Raw genomic sequence first — 22,383 nt, forward strand, 5'->3', positions numbered from 1 at the left:
GACTGTTATTACTGCACCCTCTTTACTTGATTTTTGTAGTGTTATTAATCATGTATAAATTGTGCTGTGACATTGTGTGTGTGTGTGTGTGTGTGTGTGTGTGAGAGAGAGAGAGAGAGAGAGAGAGAGAGAGAGAGAGAGAGAGAGAGAGAGAGAGAGAGAGAGAGAGAGAGAGAGAGAGAGAGAGAGAGAGAGAGAGAGAGAGAGAGAGAGAGAGAGAGAGAGAGAGAGAGAGAGAGAGAGAGAGAGAGAGAGAGAGAGAGAGAGAGAGAGAGAGAGAGAGAGAGGCTACAGCAGAGTGCTCCCACCCTCTCAGTCTGTGTATGCTAGCTATCCATCATGCCAGTACAGGATTTCAACTGGGATTTCCAGAGCTTGTTTTTGGTCCTCATTAAAGCGCCAGCCCCATTTGCGCTCCCCTCCTGGATTTCAAATAAGCATTTACCCCTTGAATAAAACATTTCATCCTGAGGTGTGTCGCTATATTTTGCGAAATCTTTGCAAGATCATTTTTCAGTTGCAACCCCTGATGTGCTCGGACTACTCCCCCCAACCATGTCATCCTATGTCAAAGAAGTCATCCTGTTTAAGAGTCTGTTTAAGATAGTTTGAGGTGGAAGTGTTGAGTATGAGTTGTGTTGAACTGACAGCATAGTTAGGATCATTCTGCTGACAATGAGAAATACAGTTTATCAAGTGAAAATAACATCACAAAATGACTGAAAGACAACAAAAACATTTTGGCCGATTGGTCAACTTAATGAATATGTAATGAGAGAATTGTCACTAAAATCTGCAGGTCGGCTTTAGCATGGGGTGTGTCATTTAATCAGAGCTCACTGGTGTTATCCTAAAAGTGAGAAAATGAGAGCTTGTTGAGACTGGCAAAATAGACAAGTGCACTCTGTGGGACAACCTACAGTGTCTTAAGGCTTCTCTTCTTGCAAGACTTTGAGTGTAACTTTTATTTGCACATGAATTTAGCAAAATTAGCCAGACGGATGCAGTTTTTGTGCTGCTGATTCATAATGGACTAATTGTATATGGGCTAAGATTTTGTTTACATAAATTCTGAATCTAGAGGCCATGCAATCAAAGCAACTTTGTATTGTTACAATGTTTGGTAGCATATCTGTGTTCCCAGGTTCCCAGTACCCTGTGTTCCTTCAATATAATTCAGTGAATAATATTTGACAAGGTGCTTCCAAAGATAGCCCCTTAAGAATAAGTATAAAATGCATTCAGTGCTGAGATTTTATTAAAACTTTGCAACAATTAATTATAATACAATTATGTAGATTAGCATGTTTTAAGATGTTTAAAAAATAGCAAGATTTAATATGCAGCCTTAGGCCCAATTTGAATGGTTGAAAATGCAGTGCAGCGATGGAAACAGATTGAGTCCTACTGGAGAGCTGTCAGCCTCTGCATGCTGGAAGCTGTGTGGAGTCTGTTTTTTTAGTTGCTTGTGGAAGATATTGTTATATGTGTTGCTGATGTTCATAGCAGCACTAATGCCAACTTTTTCGGTGTTTTGTAATGTTAATAGAAACTGTTAGAATAACAGTATTTTTGGGGGCAGCTTGTCCATAAACACCATTTCAGATTTTAGTTACTGAACAGGTATTACCAGATCATGCATTTTTGTTAATATAACAGAGGTATGGACATTCCTATTGTTTTTTGTTTGTTTGTTTGTTTAGTTGTTTGTATGTTTTGCTTAGGAAACATGGGGTTGTTTCAATTTTGAAAAACATTTAAGGAACATAGCATCTTGAATAATGCTTGTTGCCTGCAATAACTTAACATATGGTAGCCTAAGCAAAAATATTAGCATGTGCACTGAATGGAACAATGTATCTACTGGCAACTCAATTTTTTTCCTCAAGGATGGCAAAGTAATTTTTTTTTTACATTTTGACCAGTCATTTGGGCTTATTGCTAAGGTTAGGTTTAAAGTTAGTAAGTTTCCTTCACCATCCTAGGAAAAAAACATTGCCTACTGGAGACACAAATATTTTTGGTGCAAATCCTCTAATCACATATTAGGTCGAGTGACCAATGAGACAAACTCCCAAAATGTCAGGGTTGTTCTCTGAGAGAAATTGTAATTCAAGTTGTGACATTGCTTTTCCAGGCCAAGCAAGGAGCCGTGCCCCCAGAGGAGCAGGGACCCAGCATCAAGAATCTGGACTTCTGGTCCAAACTCATCACCCTTATCGTCTCCATCATAGAGGAGGACAAGAACTCTTACACTCCCTGCCTTAACCAGTACGACTGTGTCTTCATTTCTCTTCTCTTCTCTTTTCTTCTCTTCTCTTCTCCTCTCTTCTAACCTTTGTGTTGCTTACAGTTCGCTTTTTATCCACCTTACTTCAATTCGCTTCCTCATTCCCAGAATATTTTGTGTGTGATCCCACTTAACGTTTCCTTTTAATAATATTTCAAGTTTGTCCCATTTTATCTATCTGGTCTCCACAGTTTCTCTATCTTTAAAACTAAGCTTTAAAGCTGACATCATGGCAGAGAATCCTCCTTTCTAAGTGCATATATACCTTTTTCTCTCTTCTCCATCAAGATTTCCCCAGGAGCTCAACGTGGGTAAAATCAGTGCTGAAGTAATGTGGAACCTGTTTGCTCAGGATATGAAGTATGCCATGGAGGGTGAGCACAAGTGAATGATATATTGGGTCTCTGTATTGGCTTAACCTTGTCCAGTCACCTGCAGACTCATTAGAGAATTACACTGAGATTTGCCTCTGTATGCACACTATATCTACAGTAATTGTGGTGGGACTACAATAGCTTGAACACCCCAGGAGTATTTGGTTTTAATTTAACATGGATTTGTTCCCCTACTCCTTTTTCTCAGAACATGAAAAGAATCGCCTGTGCAAGAGTGCAGATTATATGAACCTGCACTTCAAAGTCAAGTGGCTGTACAATGAGTACTGCAAAGACCTGCCCTTCTTCAAGAGCAGAGTACCTGAATACCCTGCGTGAGTAGTGTCTGTGCCCACTGCTGTCTCATAACCTCGGACATACACAAACTGTATGCGCACACGTAGTGATGTCTGAGGTTAATAAATGTAATAAAACAAGAAATATTTTATGTGATTGTGGGGTTCCCAGTTTGTCAGTGTGAGACACTGGTTTTCTCCTCGCCATAGGTGGTTTGAGCCATTTGTCATCCAGTGGTTGGATGAAAACGAGGAGGTGTCTCGAGACTTTCTGCATGGCGCTCTGGAGAGAGACAAAAAAGATGGGGTAAAACTTTTCAGTCCTTCTTCTCCTTATCTTCTCTTCACTCTTCTGGAACCGCTGAGTCGCTGTTGTTGTTCAGGCAGAATTACTGTAATCCATCCTTTGTACTTCCCTCTGTCACCCTCAAAGTTATCAGCTGAAGTTTCATCCTCCCTCCCGCTCTGCCTCCCTCACTTCTCCTGCCTCTCCTGCGTTCTTCAAAGGCTCCCCCGCTATAATAGAATGGACACAGCAGCACAGACCTGAGCTCAAAGCATAAAGTATGCCTGGGCTAAGAGGATGTTTCAGTCAAAGTGCTTTGCAGTGTGAAAAAGATTCTTTGAAAGTTTAAAGAGCCATGGTTGAGACGTGCGTGTTCTTAAGGCAGGAGATAACTTTATGACAGCAGGATATTGTGGATTAATGGCCTTCTTCCCGAGTTTTGACCGAAGGAAACTTGTCCTCACCTCATTACCCAGACACCCTGAAGCAGCAGCTGCACACTCACCTCCAGCCAATTAGGCACCAGAGACTAACCATCAGCCAATTATAATAAGACAGACAGGAGAGCTCTCACCTGCCACTGGATGGCTGTCTGACTTGCTGGATGGCTGGCTGGCTCGGGGGCTCTGTAATTTGTAGTGAAAGATGACAGAAGTCTGGTTTAATATGGTTTCTTTTGGTCCCCACCGCACAGTCTCGTGTTGCCTGGGGGTCACACCCTGTCAGCTACCCCTGAATTCCTAGCAAAGCCCCCGGGGTGACTGCTTGTTAGCTTTTATTTATCACAGCTTCATAATCCTCTCCTCCAGATCCACTTACCAAACAGTCCATGTATATGAGGCAAGCTTCTAATCTGCCGTCCCTCTTTGTTCTTCTTGCTACCTCACCCTCTGTATCCTGCAGTTGGGTGCTATAGACAAAAACAAATCACAATATTTTAGAATGAATACCTCAATATTGATAATGTGGCATTACTTTGTGCATGGGTTTTCATAAAATATTTACACAATAGATAATCATTACTGATCATTAGTAATCAGTAATGTATTATCAGTAATAATAATAAGCAGTAAGAGCCTAATAAGTTGTACTTAAAAGTGCATACTGTAATGCCAGGCAAATGCGGTTTAAAGTAAAAATAACCAGAAACTCAGATAATATTTAATCTCATATCTTTGCCCAACCCGTCATCATCTCATCATTTTTCTTCTTGTTTTAAGCTCCTCTGTTCTCTTTCCTGCCCAACAGTTCCAGGTCACATCGGAGCACGCTCTGTTCTCCTGCTCAGTGGTCGACGTGTTTTCTCAGCTCAACCAGAGCTTCGAGATCATTAGGAAGCTGGAGTGTCCAGACCCGCAGATTGTAGGACACTACATGAAACGATTTGCCAAGGTAGATGTCACAAAATGAATACACAGCAAAAGGAAATTTCAAATGAATTTCATCAGTTTCAATTGCAAATTCAGATACTGACCACAGAAAATTGTTGTTGATATTAGCACACAATTAATCCTCTCCCTTCAAGATGTGTTCCCTCTTTTGCCATGTATGGACCACTTTAAGGAGGCACTTAGACAAAGTAATGATAAGATTCTTGGGATATGACTAAAAAACAATTGCTCTTCCTTATTTCTCTCTCCAGACCATCAGCAATGTGCTTCTGTCCTATGCTGACATCATCTCCAAGTGTTTTGCCAACTATGTCACCATGGAGAAAGTGGTGAGTGGCCAAAGGCATGAACCCATGCAGGCTGCTGTTGTGATCTCACTTTTTCAGTGAGGCTCAGTCGATTCCAGTTGAGATAGTCTACCCGATGTTAAAACGAACAAAAAGCATAATAATTTCAATCTCAGTTCAACCACACCTGTGTTTTTATTCAGCTACATCTAAAACCTGGTTATTATATATATCCAGAATCTAAACAAAGCTGCTCAAGGTGTTTTCAAGGTGTTTCTATATATATATATATATATATATATATATGTGTGTGTGTGTGTGTGTTGTGAGCATAATTATTTTGAATCCTATGCCTGTATTTTGAGATAGAGCGGATCTGATTTGTTTCCAAGCTGCTCATCCTGTCCAAGAGTGCTGGTGCATTGGGAAATGTTTTAATGACTACCGAGTGTTTCAGAGAGATGTGTGTTATCTCGTTCCCAGCCGTGCATCCTGATCAACAACATCCAACAGCTGAGAGTTCAGCTGGAGAAGATGTTTGAAGCTATGGGCGGAAAGGATGTGAGTGACTCTCTTCTCTGTCCTCTACAAGTACCCCCCAATTTGTACTGTAGCTGTGTGTGTGTGTGTGTGTGTGTGTGTATCTGTGTTAATCTGCATGTGTGTGTGTGTGTGTGTGTGCTTCAGCTATGTGTGGAGGCCAGTGATATCCTGAAAGATCTCCAGGTCAAGCTGAACAACGTCATGGACGATCTCAGCAGGGTCTTTGCTGTCAGGTAGACACACACAGAGACATTCACACTGACAAGCATATGCAAAGTGCTTCTCAGCAAGGTCTTGAGGATATGAATGGGCATTGCCAGGGAACAGATGGAAACTGTGGGGGTCAAGTCCACCTCACGATCTGCGTCACATGTTTCCACCTTTCTCCCTCTCTCTCCCTTCTGTATCCACTGTATACTGGCCAACAGGGGAAATAATATAAAAATAGTCTGAAAAGCAAATGCCCCACAGAGGGCTCCACAAACAGTCCTTTGTCACCCCATTTTTAATACTATGAACAACAGAGAAGCTGATTTAGGTTAATGTTAAGCTTGGGCCAGTATCCGATAATATCAAATATTGCAGTATTTGAAGTCAAATACAATGTTTTCTACAATATCAACCACCCCCCCACACACACATACATGCACACACCCTGAGCCTAGTTGAATAATCATTTCCTTTTTGCAGTCTTTGCACTGAAGTGTGTATTTGATTTGATATTGATGCCCCCTGAAATATCATGATAATTTTGACTATTGAAATATTTCAAGTGGACAGTATAGTGACATTACGTTCTGGATCTCAGCGAAGCCTAGTTAATACTGGCACTGAACTCAAACATCTATGAAACCTTCTGTTTTTAGTTTCCAGCCTCACATTGAGGAGAATGTGAAGCAGATGGGTGATATCTTGGGCCAGGTGAAGGGCACCACGAATGTGGGCAATGCCAGCAGTGTGGCCCAGGATGCCGATAATGTCCTGCAACCCATCATGGAGTTCTTAGACAGCAAGTAAGACAATCTCAAGCCTTTCATTCTGTTGATCATGTATCTTTTTCATGCATATATGACTCCTCAGCAACTCCCACTCCCTTTTTTATATCCTCTCTTTTTCTCACTTCAGTATCAGTGTGACTTTCTTTTGCAAAGAAAACACTGTCTGGGTTCTTCTGTTGCTCATTATTTCCTCTCTCCTTCCTCTGTTCTTCCTTCTTCCGTCTCCACCTCCTACCAGCCTGTCGCTGTTTGCTAAGATCTGTGAGAAGACGGTGCTGAAGCGTGTGCTGAAGGAGCTGTGGAAGCTGGTGATGAACACGATGGAGAAGACCATTGTTCTGCCGCCACTCACAGACCAAACGGTGAGAGAGCACCTTGTCTTGTCAATACATATCCACCAACACGCAAACACACATGCGAACACGCACTCACATGCACATACACACACTCACACAGACAGCCCCAAGGACCTGTTGTGACTCAGTAAAGATCACTGTTTATTTTTAGTGAGCCCGAGTGTTGATGTGAAACTCTACATGGAGATACGATATGAATATTTGATCTGTTCAGATGATGACTGCAGCATTAAGTAGACTGCAGGAAACTGTTTTGCAGAGCATACTGTATGTACACACACACACACACACACACACACACACACACACACACATACACACATATAAGCATGCACATCCAACTGCTAAGACAGCTTCAAAAGAAAAGGAGGGGGAGGTGGAGGAGGAGTAAAGGAATACAAAGGCAGACATTTTGTGTGCATTACAATTCAAGATGGCTTTCCTATTAAGAAATGGTAGAGGAAGACTGAACTGCTTTCGCATCAAATCAACATGCCAAGCTCTCCACTATCCAAATCATATATGCAAAAATGGCCCTGATGTCTCCATTCATGCAACCCATCAAGGCGAAAAGCTAAAAGAAAAAGGAGTGCACCATATCATTCTAACCCCAGCTCATGGCTGCTCTCCAATATGTCAGCCCACAATCATTTGGAACAATTCCTGATTCATGAGTAACTCATAAACTGAATCTTAGATATTTTGTCCCCAGGGATTTGGCCCTCTCTCGAGTTGAATCATACATTTTGGAAAGCAGCCTCTTGTTTTCTTTTGTTTTGGATATATGTGTTCTTATTTGTGTTTGGTTATCAAAGAAAAGAGCCTCATATCACTCGTTTAACGATGAGAATCTCTCTGCACTCATGACGTTAAGTGCCAACCAGTATTATCACTACTGGTTAAGGCTCCTGATTGGATGCACTAGTTATAGGTGTGCAATTAATCATTTTTTGTGATTTTATACAAACAGTAAAGTAATAGAAACAAGCGCAAAGACAGTACCAGTGTGTTTCAGCCATTTCTTTATTTGGGGTTGCTGTTAAAAGCACATTTTCCCTGAAGAGTACTTCCATAGAATTCAAGATACTTATTTTCTGTCCCTCGTCATTTCTCAGCTACTCTCTGATCAAGTCAGTTCAGACTTTAGTTGTGTCTCCTGCCACGTAGCTACAGGTTCCCCTAGCCCAGGGGCCCAAACTTGTATGTTTTTGATTGATGTGGGGCTCTTTGCAGCTTGACTGACCCTTCTCTCTGGTTGTTGTTGTTATTACTATTACATCCTGCTCCCACCGCTCTCCCTCCACAGATGATTGTAAGTACGGCACTCCTATGTGTGTGTCTGTCTGTTTGTCTACGGTGGTCGGTTCTCTGCTATATGTGGCTGCGATCTCCCCTGTTCTACCCCACATCACACCCTTCCCGCTCTTCTCACAAAATCGTTGCTCTGGCCTGTCCTGTCCTGTCCTGTCTCTCTTTTCCATTTGACCTCTTCTCTTCTCTTCTCTTCTCTTCTCTTCTCTTCTCTTCTCTTCTCTTCTCTTCTCTGTCCGGCTCTCTACCTCACTCTCTCTTTGAGGAGACAGAAGCATGGTGCATTCCTGACTGATTCTGATAGGTCCCACCCCCCCTCTACAACCTCCACCAATCAGATGCCCCCCTCCCCTCTTCTGCTATCTCTCCTCCTGAACACTCTCCTTAACCAGGAAGTGGTACTCCTCTGTCGCGCCTGGTGTTGCCTTGTTTTCTTCTCATGCATTGTGCCCTCCTCGGGACTCCAGCGGGGTGACTCTGACCTCTTGGTGGCTTGGTATCTGGTGTCCCGCCCCTTTGACCCCCCGCCCCACCCTCCTCTCTTCCCTTCTGACCCCTCCCCTCACCTATATCTCCCCCACCCAACCCCCCTGTTTGAAGTGTCCTCCCCCTCCCCACTGTGGGTTTGTTGCTTGCATCTAATCTATTTCAACACTGCAGTCTTCTCAGTTTACTCTACAACACTCTACTGCACTGTATGTCTCTCTGCAGGCCTGTCATGTCGGTCTGTCCTGGTTTGGTTCCATGTTCTGTTGTTAGTATGATTACTGTAATACGATGTTGGTCGCACCAATGCACAGAATTGCTTCTCTTAGCTCAAGGTGTTATGGGATTGAGGCAGTGTTGTTCAAGTGTGTGTTAAATTAACTGTACAAAACTACCTCTGATGCTTCCAGTGTTTTGATTTTTACCTTTTGGTTTGGTCCTTTTTTGATGACATCTCATACTTTAGGTTGTAATATTTTCTTTTATGTGTACAATACATTAAGAAAAGGTTTTTTCATATATCTGTGTCATCAGTTGGATTAAATTACACACTATAGGGCTTTAACTGTACAATATTTTGTTTGTATCCTGTAATCAGGTCTTTGCTGCGAATAGCCAGTAAACTAATTGCAAGTGACTTGGCCCCTATGTCAAGCCACGCTGTGGTCCCACTGCTGTTACATCTAGTGAACCAAAGCTCAGTAACTTGACAGCACAGCCAGACTAACGTAGTGGTAAAACACCCACTGGAACACTAATGGAGCCCTTTACTAAAACAAAAGAGCTGCTCTGATTAGGTGTGAACAATATGCAATGAAAGTCAATATATCAGCCACGTTGTTCCCAGCAAATTTTGGAAATGTCCTGTCATCTCAGCTGGTATATATACCATTCTGCTTCTACCTGTTATCAAATTGTTGAAATCTTAGTTTCCACATTTCCATTTTTAGGGAAAGAGACAAGTGCAGAAAGCAGAAAAACAGATTTTGTAATTATATTGGAGAGTAAACTAAAAGATCATTTTTAGTGATGATAAAGTTCACAATAGAGAGATGAGAATCAAAATTTTGTTTACATTTTACAAAGTCATATATATATGCGCTGTCATTGCATATTTCCATCTACCCAGTGAGACAGAGGGCTGCTAATAAGATACCAGCCAGTCAGACTGTTGGGACTGGCCACTTTTTGAAGTATTAACCACATCCTCTCTTTTCAGGGGAGGCTGAAGAGTGCTTCTCACAGTGATGTAAGGACTCAACCCCTTTAGATCAGTGTGTCTTGTCTCTCTCTTCTATGTCTTCTCTCTGTGTCTGTCTCTCTCCCTCAGCTCCCCAAGTCAAACAAAGCAGTGGAAGCATTGTTTTTCACCTTTGTTTTTACACGCCGTTCCTCTATATGGCTACTGATATGCTGTGAAAACCCCTTAAACAGACTTTGTAGTGATAGCTGCCTGCATCTCCAGCCTCACCACAGGTCTTACACACTCAGAAAATAAGCTACAGAGTTGTGCAGAAGAGCACACCGCCCTGTATCTTATTTTCTGACAGTGTACCGTAGTGGAGAGTTGGCTGGAAAACTTGCGCATGACTAAGTCCTTACTGCATTTCTTGCCTCACTGATTCTAGAGTATTTAAAATCCAGCATGAATGAGTAGACACAACACCGTTTTGAGAGTGCACACTTATTTCTCTATTATTTCGAGATAATAAATTTCCTATGTGCAGAGACTCGTTTGTGTGTTTTGTTTCATCTTCTGGTGTTATTTTTGGTATTGTTTGCAAGACTATTTTTGATAAGTTTGAACCATAGATATATAAAACGATATGATGTCTATGGCTATAACCTCAGACTGGATTTGGAGGTGCAGTCGATGGCACTTAGTGATATATGCTCTTACCAAAGTATCACAGTAAGCTGGACTTCCAGTAGATACATGATATATCACCACAGTGCTACTATATAGTTGCTCTCTCCTTCATACTGTGTGTGTATGTGTGTGTGGTTGTGTGTGTGTGCACGTGAAAGAGCTCTTACAATGAGCTGAGCCACTTTTCCCCTCTCTTCGTACTGAAATGTCTCACCGTGTGTGTGCAAATGTGTGTATGTGCACCTGAGTGTAATGTTTTTGAATGAATAAGACAGAGATAAGTGTGATAACAGCACTTGAAGAGACATTACTTTGACATCCCTAAAGAGGCTTAAAAGTGTGAGTGTTTATGAATGTGTATGTCAGAAATGTCGCTGTCCTCTGTGTGACACTAAGCCGTTTACTGCTACCCTTGTATTGTCATGATAACAGCAACGCTCTTCTCCCTCCTTCTGTCTACCTTTCCTCTGTGCTCTCCTCTGTCTTGCTCCCCCCTCCTCCCTGTCTTTCTTTCTCCTCCAGGGTACTCAGCTCATCTTTAACGCTGCCAAGGAGTTGGGACAGCTGTCCAAGCTGAAGGTACAGTCTGTCTATACACCAGTATGATCATGCACAGGCAGCCTTCCTGTGTCCGTGCTTAAAAACAAGGCTTTCATCACTTACAAAAAGTATCAAAATAGACAAATTGATCATTTTAGTTTGTGCATCTCCCCTTGTCATCTTCAGGAGCATATGGTGCGTGAGGAGGCCAAAGCCCTGTCACCCAAACAGTGTGCTGTGATTGAGCTGGCCCTGGACACCATCAAGGTACAAACTCAGTGTCACAGGTGGCTGTAAACCACCTGAAATGTCAGCTAAAATGTGATTAACGGAAAGTTCTTAATTATGTGCTCAAGTTTTACAGGTCAGATGTGGTTAAAATTGGTCCACAGGAGCGTCAAAATATCCAGTGCTTGACTGTCTGACCAAACTCTAGAGGGCGGTTTCCCAGACAGGCATTAAATTAAAGACAGAGCTAAGCTTTAATTGTTCGTCATGGCCCATACCATGGCTTACTGAAACACCTCTGAACTTCAGATTAGGTGCCTCTGGTCTATGGAGTTCTTGATGAAGTGAAACTGATAATCTGCAAGATCGTGTTTTTGTTGGTTTTGGTGACACTTGAAGTGAGAAGCAGTTGGTTTTGAGTTTTGCACTCTTCATAGGCTTTGGCCCTGTACAATAATAAAGACAGTCAGTTTAGACTGTTGCCTCTTATATTTCTTCTACCTTCTCACAGTTAATATAACAAATTACTGTTATTGCTCCCACTAAAAAACATAAAACACGTCACTTCCTGTGCAGCATTAGATTTCTTCTGGGAAATCTCCCCACCCTCTTATGAGTTTACAGTAGCAAGTGTAAAAGCTTTGCGTGGAATTAGACGAGACACAGGGGATTGATGCTGTGTCTCCTCTGACAAACAACCAAGTTAAACCAAGGACCATATCTCTTATCCAGCCATTGGTTTCCATTCATTCCACTACAATATGAAAAAGTCGTCCACATTAATTTTCCTGAAAGCAGCAGCAGTGTTGTGTTTTGATGGGAAATGTTTGCTTTCCACAGCCAATTATCAGTTCCGTGGTTTATGAATGTTGATCACTTTGTTAGCCGCAGAAGTATAGAAATAGATATGTATAGCAGATATTATAAGGTGGGTGTTTCAACCAAAAAAATCATATTTGAAAATCAAGGGTTTTGATTATATGTTATAAAACCTTTAGTACCCTTGCATTATTTGCACAATTTTTTTGTTGCAAAATAATATGTGCATTAATTGTAGTAATTGGCCCAAACATTCAAAATCACTGCCATGGTCCTTTTTAAACCATCATTTACTTCAGAGTGAACATTAGTCTTTGACCTGGAAATCAGCTCAATGATGCCCCATATCTGATGAAATCAGTGACAGGGGACTATGAATCAGTGTGCATCCATTCATCCGTTTGTCTGTCTGTTCATCCATCTGTTCATCACGATGATTAAGATTAATGAGTGCTAGCACTGTATAAATTCATGAACCAGAAAGTGAATTAGACTTACTCCAGTAATAAAAAGCATTTTAGTCCACGACCAGAGTCAATCCCTGTGCAGGAAGCCACCTCTAACACTATAAGACAGAGCTTTGATGTTGTGGTGCTGCAGCTCTGTGATTGAGGAGACGATTAAGAAGAGAGACGTGAGACCTATCTGAAGTGGTTACACAGATGAAGGTTTGACAGCGTGCTAGATGGCACAAACTCCTCTTTCAGATGTCAAGAGTGGCTATATAGACAGAATACATGATCACAGCAGCCACTTGTAGTGAAACCAATTTGTTCACCATTGCCGGATGGGGTGTTCAATCATTTTTGAATAATGTCAATGATGTGTGAAAGTGTATATCTGCACTTTTGTACACACACTTGTAGGAATGAAGACACTTCTGGGAAATAACTGCATGATACCAGAATATGCACCTTGTCAGCGACACCTTGCATTTTATTGTTTCTTACCTAGCATCAAGTTATGAGGATCTGTCATCCTGAAAAGTACTTAAATGTGACTTATATTTTCTTCGCCTGTCTTTGTCTCTGTTAGCAATATTTCCATGCCGGTGGTGTGGGTTTGAAGAAAACTTTCCTGGAAAAGAGTCCTGATCTTCAGTCTCTCCACTACGCCCTTTCCCTCTACACCCAAGCCACAGACAAGCTCATCAAGACCTTTGTCCAGTCGCAGAATGCACAAGGTAAAATCCTGGTCTTTCTGTTCCACCCTGTTCACTCTTGTTCTCTTTGGTATAGTTTTGACTCTCTAGTAACTTCATATTACAACTGTGAACTTTATTTCCTGTTTTATGTGATTCTCCTGTATTGAAATCAGTGTGTCTCTATTTGTGTAAAACACTCTAAGAGGAGTCATTCCCACTTCAGTGTTCATGTATGAGTTTCCCACATGCCCAGCTCTATATCCTGAAAATATATCACTTTACTTTGTAGAGCAGAAAGTAGTGGCTTTAGGAGCGTCATATTTTCTCACCGCTCTGAAATATTTAGTCTCCGGTTACTCAGCCTACGGAAAGGCAGAGACTATTCTTCATGATCTGACAGCCATTTGCAATAAAAATAAATAAATACCCGCCCCCTCCTTCTCTCGTACTCTTTGATTCTGCTGCTCTGTTTTCCCCTGTCCCATCAGATGGCTACATAGCAGCCATCGTCTTGATGGAAGCTCAAGTGCTGGCACACAGTCACTAACTGGTAGAATGGCTTATGAATAGGTGATCATTTCAAATTTAATTAGCAGAAATGCCATATGACTTGTGGAGAGTACCTAAGCACCTTTTGTAGCAGCAGCATGTCTGTGTGAGCTGTTTTTATGACTTGACCGTCCTTAGAAGAGTAAACAGGACAATTAAGACTGTGCAGTAGAACTGAGCATACTCATCAGGCTCTGTCTTAGCTTAAGAAACCTGTATATCGACTTTTAAACTCTGTGATTCTTAGTTCAACATCAGCAGGCCTCATATTTCTATGTGTCTCCTACTCTCTGCTTTCTTTCTCTCTCTGTCTCTTCCCTCCCTCTGACCCTTCTGGGGGCCAGTGTTCGGCGGGAAGGGGGTGAGGTTCACCAGTAGTGAGGATGTGTACCCAGACAAGGGTATGTGGACCTCAGGCTCAGGGCCTGAGACACCAGGGCTCCCAGAAATCCTCCAGACCAAAGCCCACCTCCCTCCACCTCCCACCTCCCTCCCCCATATGCATCCTGAGACTGCCCTGCCTGCTCCAACTCATCCCAATAGACAATTGCAACATTAAAAGCACTTTCTCTCTCTCTGTCTTTATTTGTGCCCCCTTTTCTTTCTCTCTTTCTCTCCTCATAAACACACAAACAGGGGGCCACCACCACAAACAGTACATAAACGTAATGCATTCATGCATGGAATGTACATACTGATGTCTGTAGGTACAACGCTGCACTGAATACATACGCCCTGTATGTATGAGCAGACTCTCAAGCATGATGTGCAGACATCAGAGGAGAAGAATAGAAATGCATTAGTGGAGGAACCCTGATCCAGCATGATGTCATAGACAGAGGCCTGAGGGCTGGGCACACTTGCCTGTGTGTGTGAGTGAGAATGTGTGTGTGTGTGTGCGCACGCGTGCATGCGTGCACACATGGACAAGAAGCGCGAGTGGCTGAGCAGAGCAATGTGAGTGAGAGAGTGAGTCGCTCTGGCTGGGTGACTGTCTTAAAGGTTGTTGAAGGAGCAACGCAGGAGCTGCCTGTCTCCAGCAAGGTCTCTGCATCAGAGGAATTCCTTCTGCCCCCTCCTCAAATGTTGAAGCTGTGATGAAGAGTGTGATTATGATGAAGATGGTGATGGTGATGACAGTTGGCTCAGTTTGTCTGGGAGGGCTCCCTGTCCTTGCCTGCTCTCTCATGGGCATCTACACAAACAGACACAGAGACAGACAAATGCAAACACACGGACACACACACACACACACACACACACATACACACGCATCTCCCACGTGCAGTATGGCCCTCCCTCCAGCAGTGAGGAGAAAGGGTGCTCACCCCTGCTGAGCTCACCCCCCTCAGTAAGCTACAGATTCAGCCAATCATAAACAGTCCCTGGGGTCAGATGGTTGTGTTGTCTGTCACTGTAGATCAGTATCAAGGCACTTGAACTGCACGCACACGTGCACATACACACACACAAAAATTCACATTCAGTCTCATTCTCTAACACACATTATGCTGTAGGAGCTACATGCAGATAGTTAAGCCAATATTTATTTTGCCCAGCTCAAGCTTTGCCGTCTCAGGGGATGCTGTTTCATCTGGTGTTACAGCACATGGTCTTCTCAGATGGAGAACTACTTGCAGCAGAGTGTTAAAATAATTAAGGCTCCTATAAGAGAGACCCATAGATGCAGAAAAGTGGTGCATAGCAAACAGAGTTGTTATCAAGTGGAAAGAGGCCAAGGAGACAGGGTAATAGAAAAAAGATGAACAATGCGTCTCATCTTCCCACCAGCTGCCGGATGTCTTTGAATGTAGGTGGATGTAAATCACTTTCCACTAAATAGATTTCACTGGATATGCAGTCCTGCCTTATAATGGAAAATGATAAGAGGCGAATGAATCTCCAAAAAACAGAAGAATTTATAGTTATGAACCCAAGTATTTCTAAGAGGATTGCGATTAGTGATGATGCAGACCTCTTCTTCATGATATTGTGTTAAATAGGATATGAGTTGCATTAAAGTGATTCACATAATTGAAACATTAACAACATTCACATAATTGTTCTGAGTATGCAATGAACATACACAAGGAAAAGGCTTTGGCAGTGTCCTGTTAGAAGATACAACAAGAGATACAACGCCTATTCCATTGGAAGATTTGCAGTATGGCGTAAAATATGCACTTTTCCTTGTCATGTTCATTGAGGAAACCAAAAACTTGCTTTCACCTGGCAGAATCCTTGTTCCACTCTGCCAGCAAAGTTTCTTTCTCATCTTCCATGGACGCCCTCCATCGAATAGCCATGGCCAGATGGATGACTGCTGCCCTCTTTGATCCCACTGGCAAAGGGACCAACAATCCCATAATGCTCCTGGGAGAGATGCAAAGAGCTTCATGCCAGGAACACTCTGCTACTCAACTCCCACAGACACCTTGCTTAGTGGGTGGCTGGTTGAACACATACGTATACACACACACACACTCCCACATACATATACACATGCTGCTGGTTGTTGCCACAAAGATGCCATTACCAGAATGAAGACACTAATTAAAACACAGAAAATTAATGTCCATCTGTCACCATGTCCATCTGGAATTGAATTTGGATCTTAACCGCTTGCTCATACGGAGCACAAAACCTCACAGGGATAATGAGGAAAGATTTGTCCATCCTAGTACCGCTGTGCTTGCAGATACCAGTCAGCTGGTCCCTCCCCTTTGACACTTCCCTCCCAGACAAAAAGAGCTGGAGCCTGAAAGGAGACATCTAAACACGGCCCTTCTGCATGTCACTGTCCTCTCCCTGACACAACACGAGGGCCCGCAGCATGGGGCCAAGAACCTCAAAGGCTGAACCTGGGCTCAAGTCCAGGGTTGAGCTATTTCCGGTGGTGGGTGCACACATGGACCGCCTCAGCTGCATTTGGTATTTGGTGCTAAAATTTAAAAGTGAACCATGAAATTGAATCACTCACTGAGTCTTCCAGATGTGTGCCTCGTCACGCAGCAGAGCTGTAATTGTGGAGTTTTGCGGTCCTTCACCAACATATCTAAGAGGCTGAACTGCTTCTTTTCTCACCAAGTTCCCTTTCCTCTCACACTAAGTTCCCTTCCCCTTTCTTGACCCCCCAGCCTTTACCATGCTTGAGTAAAGGCCTTAATCAAGGAATGGGAGTGTGTCCGCCTGTCCAGACCCATCTGAGCATGTTCTGACTTGAGAACCAGGATGATAATTATCTTGTCAACTTCTCTCCTGTTTCCTTTCTGCCTCCTACTAACCACCCTGCATCCTAACAGACACACTCTGTGGGACAACACAGACACCATGCATCTATGAGTGAACTCAATTATTGTCTTCATCAAGACCAAACTGTTGGAATTACATGGCAGTATTAAGTCTGTTTTAATGACAGACATGTCTTCTCACTTGTGCACAATCAACTGTTTACCAATTCTACTGCCTAACAGAGACTGGTGACCTGAAAATGACCTGTATTAGCCTGAACGATTCACAAGAAAGTATCACTCATAGCAGCTTTGTCTGATTGTCCATTCACAGGCCACCACATACACACAGCAGATCTCCATGTCTACTTTAAGTCCTCCTCTTATACACTGTTTGTTTCAGTGTGAAGCAAAGTTGATCAATATTCAGTTTCATATGCACAGGGTTGTGGCCAAATCCATTTCAATGTGTACTTTACAAAATTGAAATGGAGTTGATTGGTAACCTTTTCTGTCTATCAGAGGAGTGGCTGGACCATAGAGGGCATGGTGACTTGTGGTAATGTTTGGCCTGTGATAGGAGTGCATAAAGGGCACATTTTTCCTAATCTCAGGACTCTAACTTGCCCCCACTCTGGTACCTATTTTTCCTGCCAGGCTCTGGGGTGGAAGACGCCGTGGGAGAGGTGTCCATCCATGTGGAGATTTTCACTCACCCCAACACCGGAGAGCATAAGGTCACAGTAAAAGGTAAAGACACACGTTTTATTTTTTCCCACTTTTAAAAAAGGGAGTGTTGTCCAGCGATGCTCCAAGTATACAGACAGAAGATGTATCCTCTTTGTTTTATTCAACCTTTTCTAACCAGGAAGAAATCAAGATCAAGAGATCCAGTATCTCTTTTTTTAAGGCACTTGTCGGCAATAAAGCAGCATCACGACAAACATAAAAGTTGCAGACAGACAACATGCAACAATGTGTACAAGAAGCAAAATAAGTTTCACAGAGGACAGGGCAAAGTAAAATACTCCTAACAGTAAGAAGTATTGCAGTATCAACCAACAGATTCATGGGTCCAGCTTATTTGAAGTTTTTAAGACCAGTTCTTTGTACTTAAAATAGTTTTTCAGTGAGTTACGTAAAGAAGCAGCATATTAGATAAAGGCACATTCTCAGAATATTTTTTATGACTTTATGGAGATAGCAAAAACAAAATCTGTGACCTAAGCAGTAATTTCTACTTATTTCTCTAAGCATATAATTTTAAGAGCAGAGCAAAGCACAAATAATCACGAGGTAGACCCAGAATGGCTTTAGAGATTAAAAAAATAAATAAATAAAAAAATCCTATATACAGGTCTACAACAAGACAGGTAAGGCAATTTAGCCCTTGTATAGAACAGGTACAGTGGTGACTAAGAGCTTCACAGTACATAAGAAACTTCATTTCTTCATTTACAGTTTGAAACACAAAACTTGTTCAGGAGCATACGCATGTCTTACATTGTCATGATCAGGTACTGGCATAAAGCAGCAGTGTCCAGTTGCTTTTTATCTGCCAAATAAGAACATGACTTGGTCTTAAAATAAAATCTTAATTTCCACACCAGAATCAAGAGGTTGAATGTATGGCCTTAGGCTAGGCTGGTACTTTCTTGATCTGAATTCCTGTTTGCTCGCTCTCTTTGTGTCTCTCTCTATCTTTCCGCCACATTTTTATTCTCCACATGAATCTCTCACCCCTCTTCTCTCACTTATTCCCTCCTTCCCACTCTCCTTCTTTTCATTTCCTCATTGCCACTTTCTCTCTCTCTCTGTCTCTGTCTCAGTGGTGGCTGCCAACGACCTGAGGTGGCAGACGCAGGGAATATTTCGGCCATTTGTTGAGGTCTATATTATTGGCCCTCACCTTAGTGACAAGAAGAGGAAATACGCCACTAAGTCCAAGAACAACAGCTGGGCTCCCAAATACAATGAAACCTTCACATTGTGAGTAAACTATGAATTAAAATTAAATGTGTTATTCTCTGATAACAGCAAAGGCCAAAACCCAGGTGATTATCAAGAGAAAATGATAATGACGGCTTGTGTTGTCTTTCCGCAGCACCCTCAGCAGCGAGGTGGGTCCTGAATGCTACGAGCTCCAGGTGTGTGTGAAAGACTACTGCTTTGCCCGTGAGGATCGCACTGTGGGCATGGCTGTCATGCAACTCAAAGACATGGCCTCCAAAGGCAGCGTCGCTTGCTGGCTGCCGCTGGGCAAACGCATCCACATGGACGAGACGGGCCTCACTGTCCTGCGCATCCTCTCCCAGCGCAACAACGACGACGTGGCCAAGGAATTCGTCAAGCTCAAGTCTGACCAGCGCTCCGCTGAGGAGGGACGCAGCTAAGAAGCAAAACGAGGTGAAACAACTTGTCGTCTGCAACTCGACCAGACGTTGCCACCTACTGCCCTGGAGCTCTCCTGAGCCACTGCTAGCCACTGCCCTGATGTTCAAGTGTTGTAAAAGCACAGATATAACAATAGTCACCAAACACCCAGTACTGAAAATACATTCATTTCACCGGAAAAGGACGTTGTGACATTGTGACAAAGCACCTATGTCTTTATTGTTATAGATATTATCAATAATTCTATAGATGAATAAATCTATTTGTCAGCAAATCAATTGACAAGCAGCATATGGACAATGCATTTCTAGTTGAATTCATAGAGCGTATATCTACCTTCTTCTTAACCCATGTCCACAGAGATTAGTCATGCCATTTGAAACTGCCATTACACACACATACGCATGCACACACTCACACATAGATATATACATGCATTCTTTGACCGGTCAAGGTGTGAAATTTCTTGTAGCCTTTAATGTCTTGGGTTAATTTACCCCCTACATTCCAGTCCATCTCGTCCCTTCATTGGCCTGCATCCACCCAGAGAGGGGACCGGAAGTGCCAACAGCAGATAATCATTGAAATATGCCAAGACCAGCCCTAAGCACAAGCGGACCAAATGTCCAACCGACCCACTGACAAAAAAGGCTGCAAGGCCGCAAACATTCCAAGATGGGGTGAGTTACACACGCATTGGGAATAAAGCACTATTTACTTCTTTTAGTTCTCAAACTGTGGTTTAATTCAAAAGATTTACTTTCTTTTTCTCTTCCAAAAGGTATTTATATTTAAATAATTATATAAATATATACATCTATATCATCACAAATATATATTTAGATAATATATGTCCTATATATACATACTGTATGTAGGACATATGTATGGTTATAATAGAGGTCTATTAGATGGAGATATTGTACTTGAACGATTGTCACTGTCTGTCTTTATACTGTATCTTTGTGTCTACCCAGTAACAGAGCACACTGCCTGACACCCTTAATGCCTTCTGTCTTGTTGACCCTAGTGTGTGTGTCTCCTATATAGCCACTGTATAGAGAGATTAATCTGATGAGCACAAGCCCGTGATTCATCAGAACATATGTGTGAGAACACGCATTGCTGAGTGTGAATGTTTGGGCACCGTATGTGTGCGCTTGGACACACGTGGAGCTCATACTGTGTGAGTGTGTTTGTAAGATGTTCAAGTGTTGACCTCATGTAGCCACCAGTGTTGCCTGTTACCTGCAAATGTAATCACAGAAAGCCATCAAAAGCAAAGAACATTACATGGGAGGGGGGTTGTTCATGGTCTAATCAGATTTTTGAGAATTTTCCAAGTGTCTTTTACTTGTGGGAGGATGTTTAGTATGTCTTATGAGGGTTGTTTTCATCGTGCATGTCTTATTATTGTAAACATTCCATGGCTAGCCAGGCTCACTGGTTGTGCAAGTATGAGTGTGTGCCTGATAGAGAGAGAGAGAGACCACTGAGAACTCTCCAATAGTAGTTTGCCTTTTTAGAAGAACAAGCAGCCCCTTCCTATCCTCAAAACAACCAGCCAATCAAATCAATACCTGCCAGTTCAGAGGTGATACAAAAACCTCTCTTGACACTGTGTTGCCAAAGCAACATCAATCTGAGTTTAAATGTCTACATGGGTTTCGATCCCACACGCCCCACATCCCTTTCAAAGGTCTCTCTTTCCCCTTTGTCCCTGGGAAAGCACAAGTCACAAATGACCTGTCACCCATGAGCCCTGATGAGTCGGCTGCAGGCGCTGTACCCCGATCCAGAAGGCAGAGAACTCAAGACCTCTCCTAAAGGGCTGCAGATCCAGACCACACCAGGCCTGGCATTGTAAATGAAGACGGTCTTCAGTATAGCCTGCTCACTGTAATTAATGTAGAGTATATGAAGATGTATTTGTAAAGATTTAGAAGCACAGGGTCTTTGCCGGACCCATTACAACACATTGACTCAACAGGGTTCTGTTGGACAGTCATTTAATAATCCCTGGATTTAATAATCCCTGGTAGTAAACAGTCACAGAAATGGTGACCTGACCTCCATCCTTTATCACGGGGATCTAAAACAAACTGGAGGATCAGGCTCATAGTTATAAAATAATTACTTTAACTTGGAACAGTTTGTTCTGAATTGACTATTGGCAGCCCTAGGAAGTGACCTGTTTCTCAACTCAACTTCCATCTCCACTGAGTGCCCTGTCCGTAAAGCTGATTAAGGGGTTTGCATGCCTGTTAGATACAGAAAATCTCAGTGTCAGTCTTAGGAAAGAAAATTATATCGATCATGATGACCAGGGTCCTTCAGATTGGAACATTCATCCCAGAAAATGAGTTAAATGTCCTTGTTGATGGGACGATCTGTTCCACTCTTTTCTATTTCTATGTAGCTGCCCGGTTTTTCTAGCTGCCACTGGTGAGAGCTTGTCCCCCCAAAAAGCACTTGATATCGTAATAACTAAACATCTGAATTTTATAAAGCCCCTATTCAACAAGGTGTAAGAACTAAACTCTATGCATCTTCTCTATAACACTTATGTAGATCAGTCGTTTTTGAAGCAGTCTTATAATGTTTACATTGTGGATTATTATTCTTATTATCAGCACAAGTGTTTGTCTGATATGTTGTAAATCCTGTCTCTATTGAAATGGGCCAAATATCACAGCTGTAGTAGAGCTGATTAGAGAATGAACTTGTGTTTGTACAGCTTTTCAGCATAGAGGAAAACTGGAACAGAAAGATTGTTATTACTGGTCGTGAGCTTTGTAAATAGCTCAGATGTACCAAACACTTGTCAGATTTTATGAAGTGAAGTTTGCTGCTCTTCTGTTGACTTGAATTTTGTTCTGGCTGACTGGGTGGTTTGGAGTTGCGCGTATGGGTGCCCATTTGGACATGTAGCTGTTACATGAAGGATAGGTTGGATCTGACTTTGCCGAGGCTGTGTGCACACTAAAGATG

The 22,383-nt window shown here is 42.4% G+C and overlaps 1 protein-coding gene and 1 long non-coding RNA gene across 2 annotated transcripts in view; one reads left to right on the forward strand and one right to left on the reverse strand.

Moving 5' to 3' along the window:
• The window catches only part of unc13a (unc-13 homolog A (C. elegans)), a 46,586-nt gene extending 26,545 nt beyond the window's left edge, over positions 1 to 20,041 (forward strand). The window contains exons 26-43 of the mRNA XM_030049835.1: positions 2,138 to 2,271; positions 2,579 to 2,664; positions 2,873 to 2,999; positions 3,171 to 3,267; positions 4,495 to 4,638; positions 4,889 to 4,966; positions 5,408 to 5,485; positions 5,612 to 5,700; positions 6,334 to 6,480; positions 6,704 to 6,827; positions 8,128 to 8,133; positions 9,838 to 9,867; positions 11,011 to 11,067; positions 11,215 to 11,295; positions 13,111 to 13,258; positions 17,656 to 17,748; positions 18,828 to 18,987; positions 19,103 to 20,041. Of these exons, the coding sequence (XP_029905695.1) occupies positions 2,138 to 2,271; positions 2,579 to 2,664; positions 2,873 to 2,999; positions 3,171 to 3,267; positions 4,495 to 4,638; positions 4,889 to 4,966; positions 5,408 to 5,485; positions 5,612 to 5,700; positions 6,334 to 6,480; positions 6,704 to 6,827; positions 8,128 to 8,133; positions 9,838 to 9,867; positions 11,011 to 11,067; positions 11,215 to 11,295; positions 13,111 to 13,258; positions 17,656 to 17,748; positions 18,828 to 18,987; positions 19,103 to 19,391 (1,968 nt within the window). The 3' untranslated portion in view covers positions 19,392 to 20,041. The remainder of the gene's footprint in view (positions 1 to 2,137; positions 2,272 to 2,578; positions 2,665 to 2,872; positions 3,000 to 3,170; positions 3,268 to 4,494; positions 4,639 to 4,888; positions 4,967 to 5,407; positions 5,486 to 5,611; positions 5,701 to 6,333; positions 6,481 to 6,703; positions 6,828 to 8,127; positions 8,134 to 9,837; positions 9,868 to 11,010; positions 11,068 to 11,214; positions 11,296 to 13,110; positions 13,259 to 17,655; positions 17,749 to 18,827; positions 18,988 to 19,102) is intronic.
• LOC115358051 (uncharacterized) lies at positions 235 to 20,966 on the reverse strand. The gene is made up of 3 exons (XR_003928150.1): positions 20,886 to 20,966; positions 12,717 to 12,720; positions 235 to 288 (listed from the first exon to the last, which is right to left on the reverse strand). It is a non-coding gene; the product is annotated as an uncharacterized LOC115358051 (long non-coding RNA).
• Positions 20,967 to 22,383: the final 1,417 nt, after the last annotated feature.

This window comes from Myripristis murdjan, chromosome 4 (genome assembly GCF_902150065.1).
Source record: "Myripristis murdjan chromosome 4, fMyrMur1.1, whole genome shotgun sequence".
Lineage (NCBI taxonomy): Eukaryota > Metazoa > Chordata > Actinopteri > Holocentriformes > Holocentridae > Myripristis > Myripristis murdjan.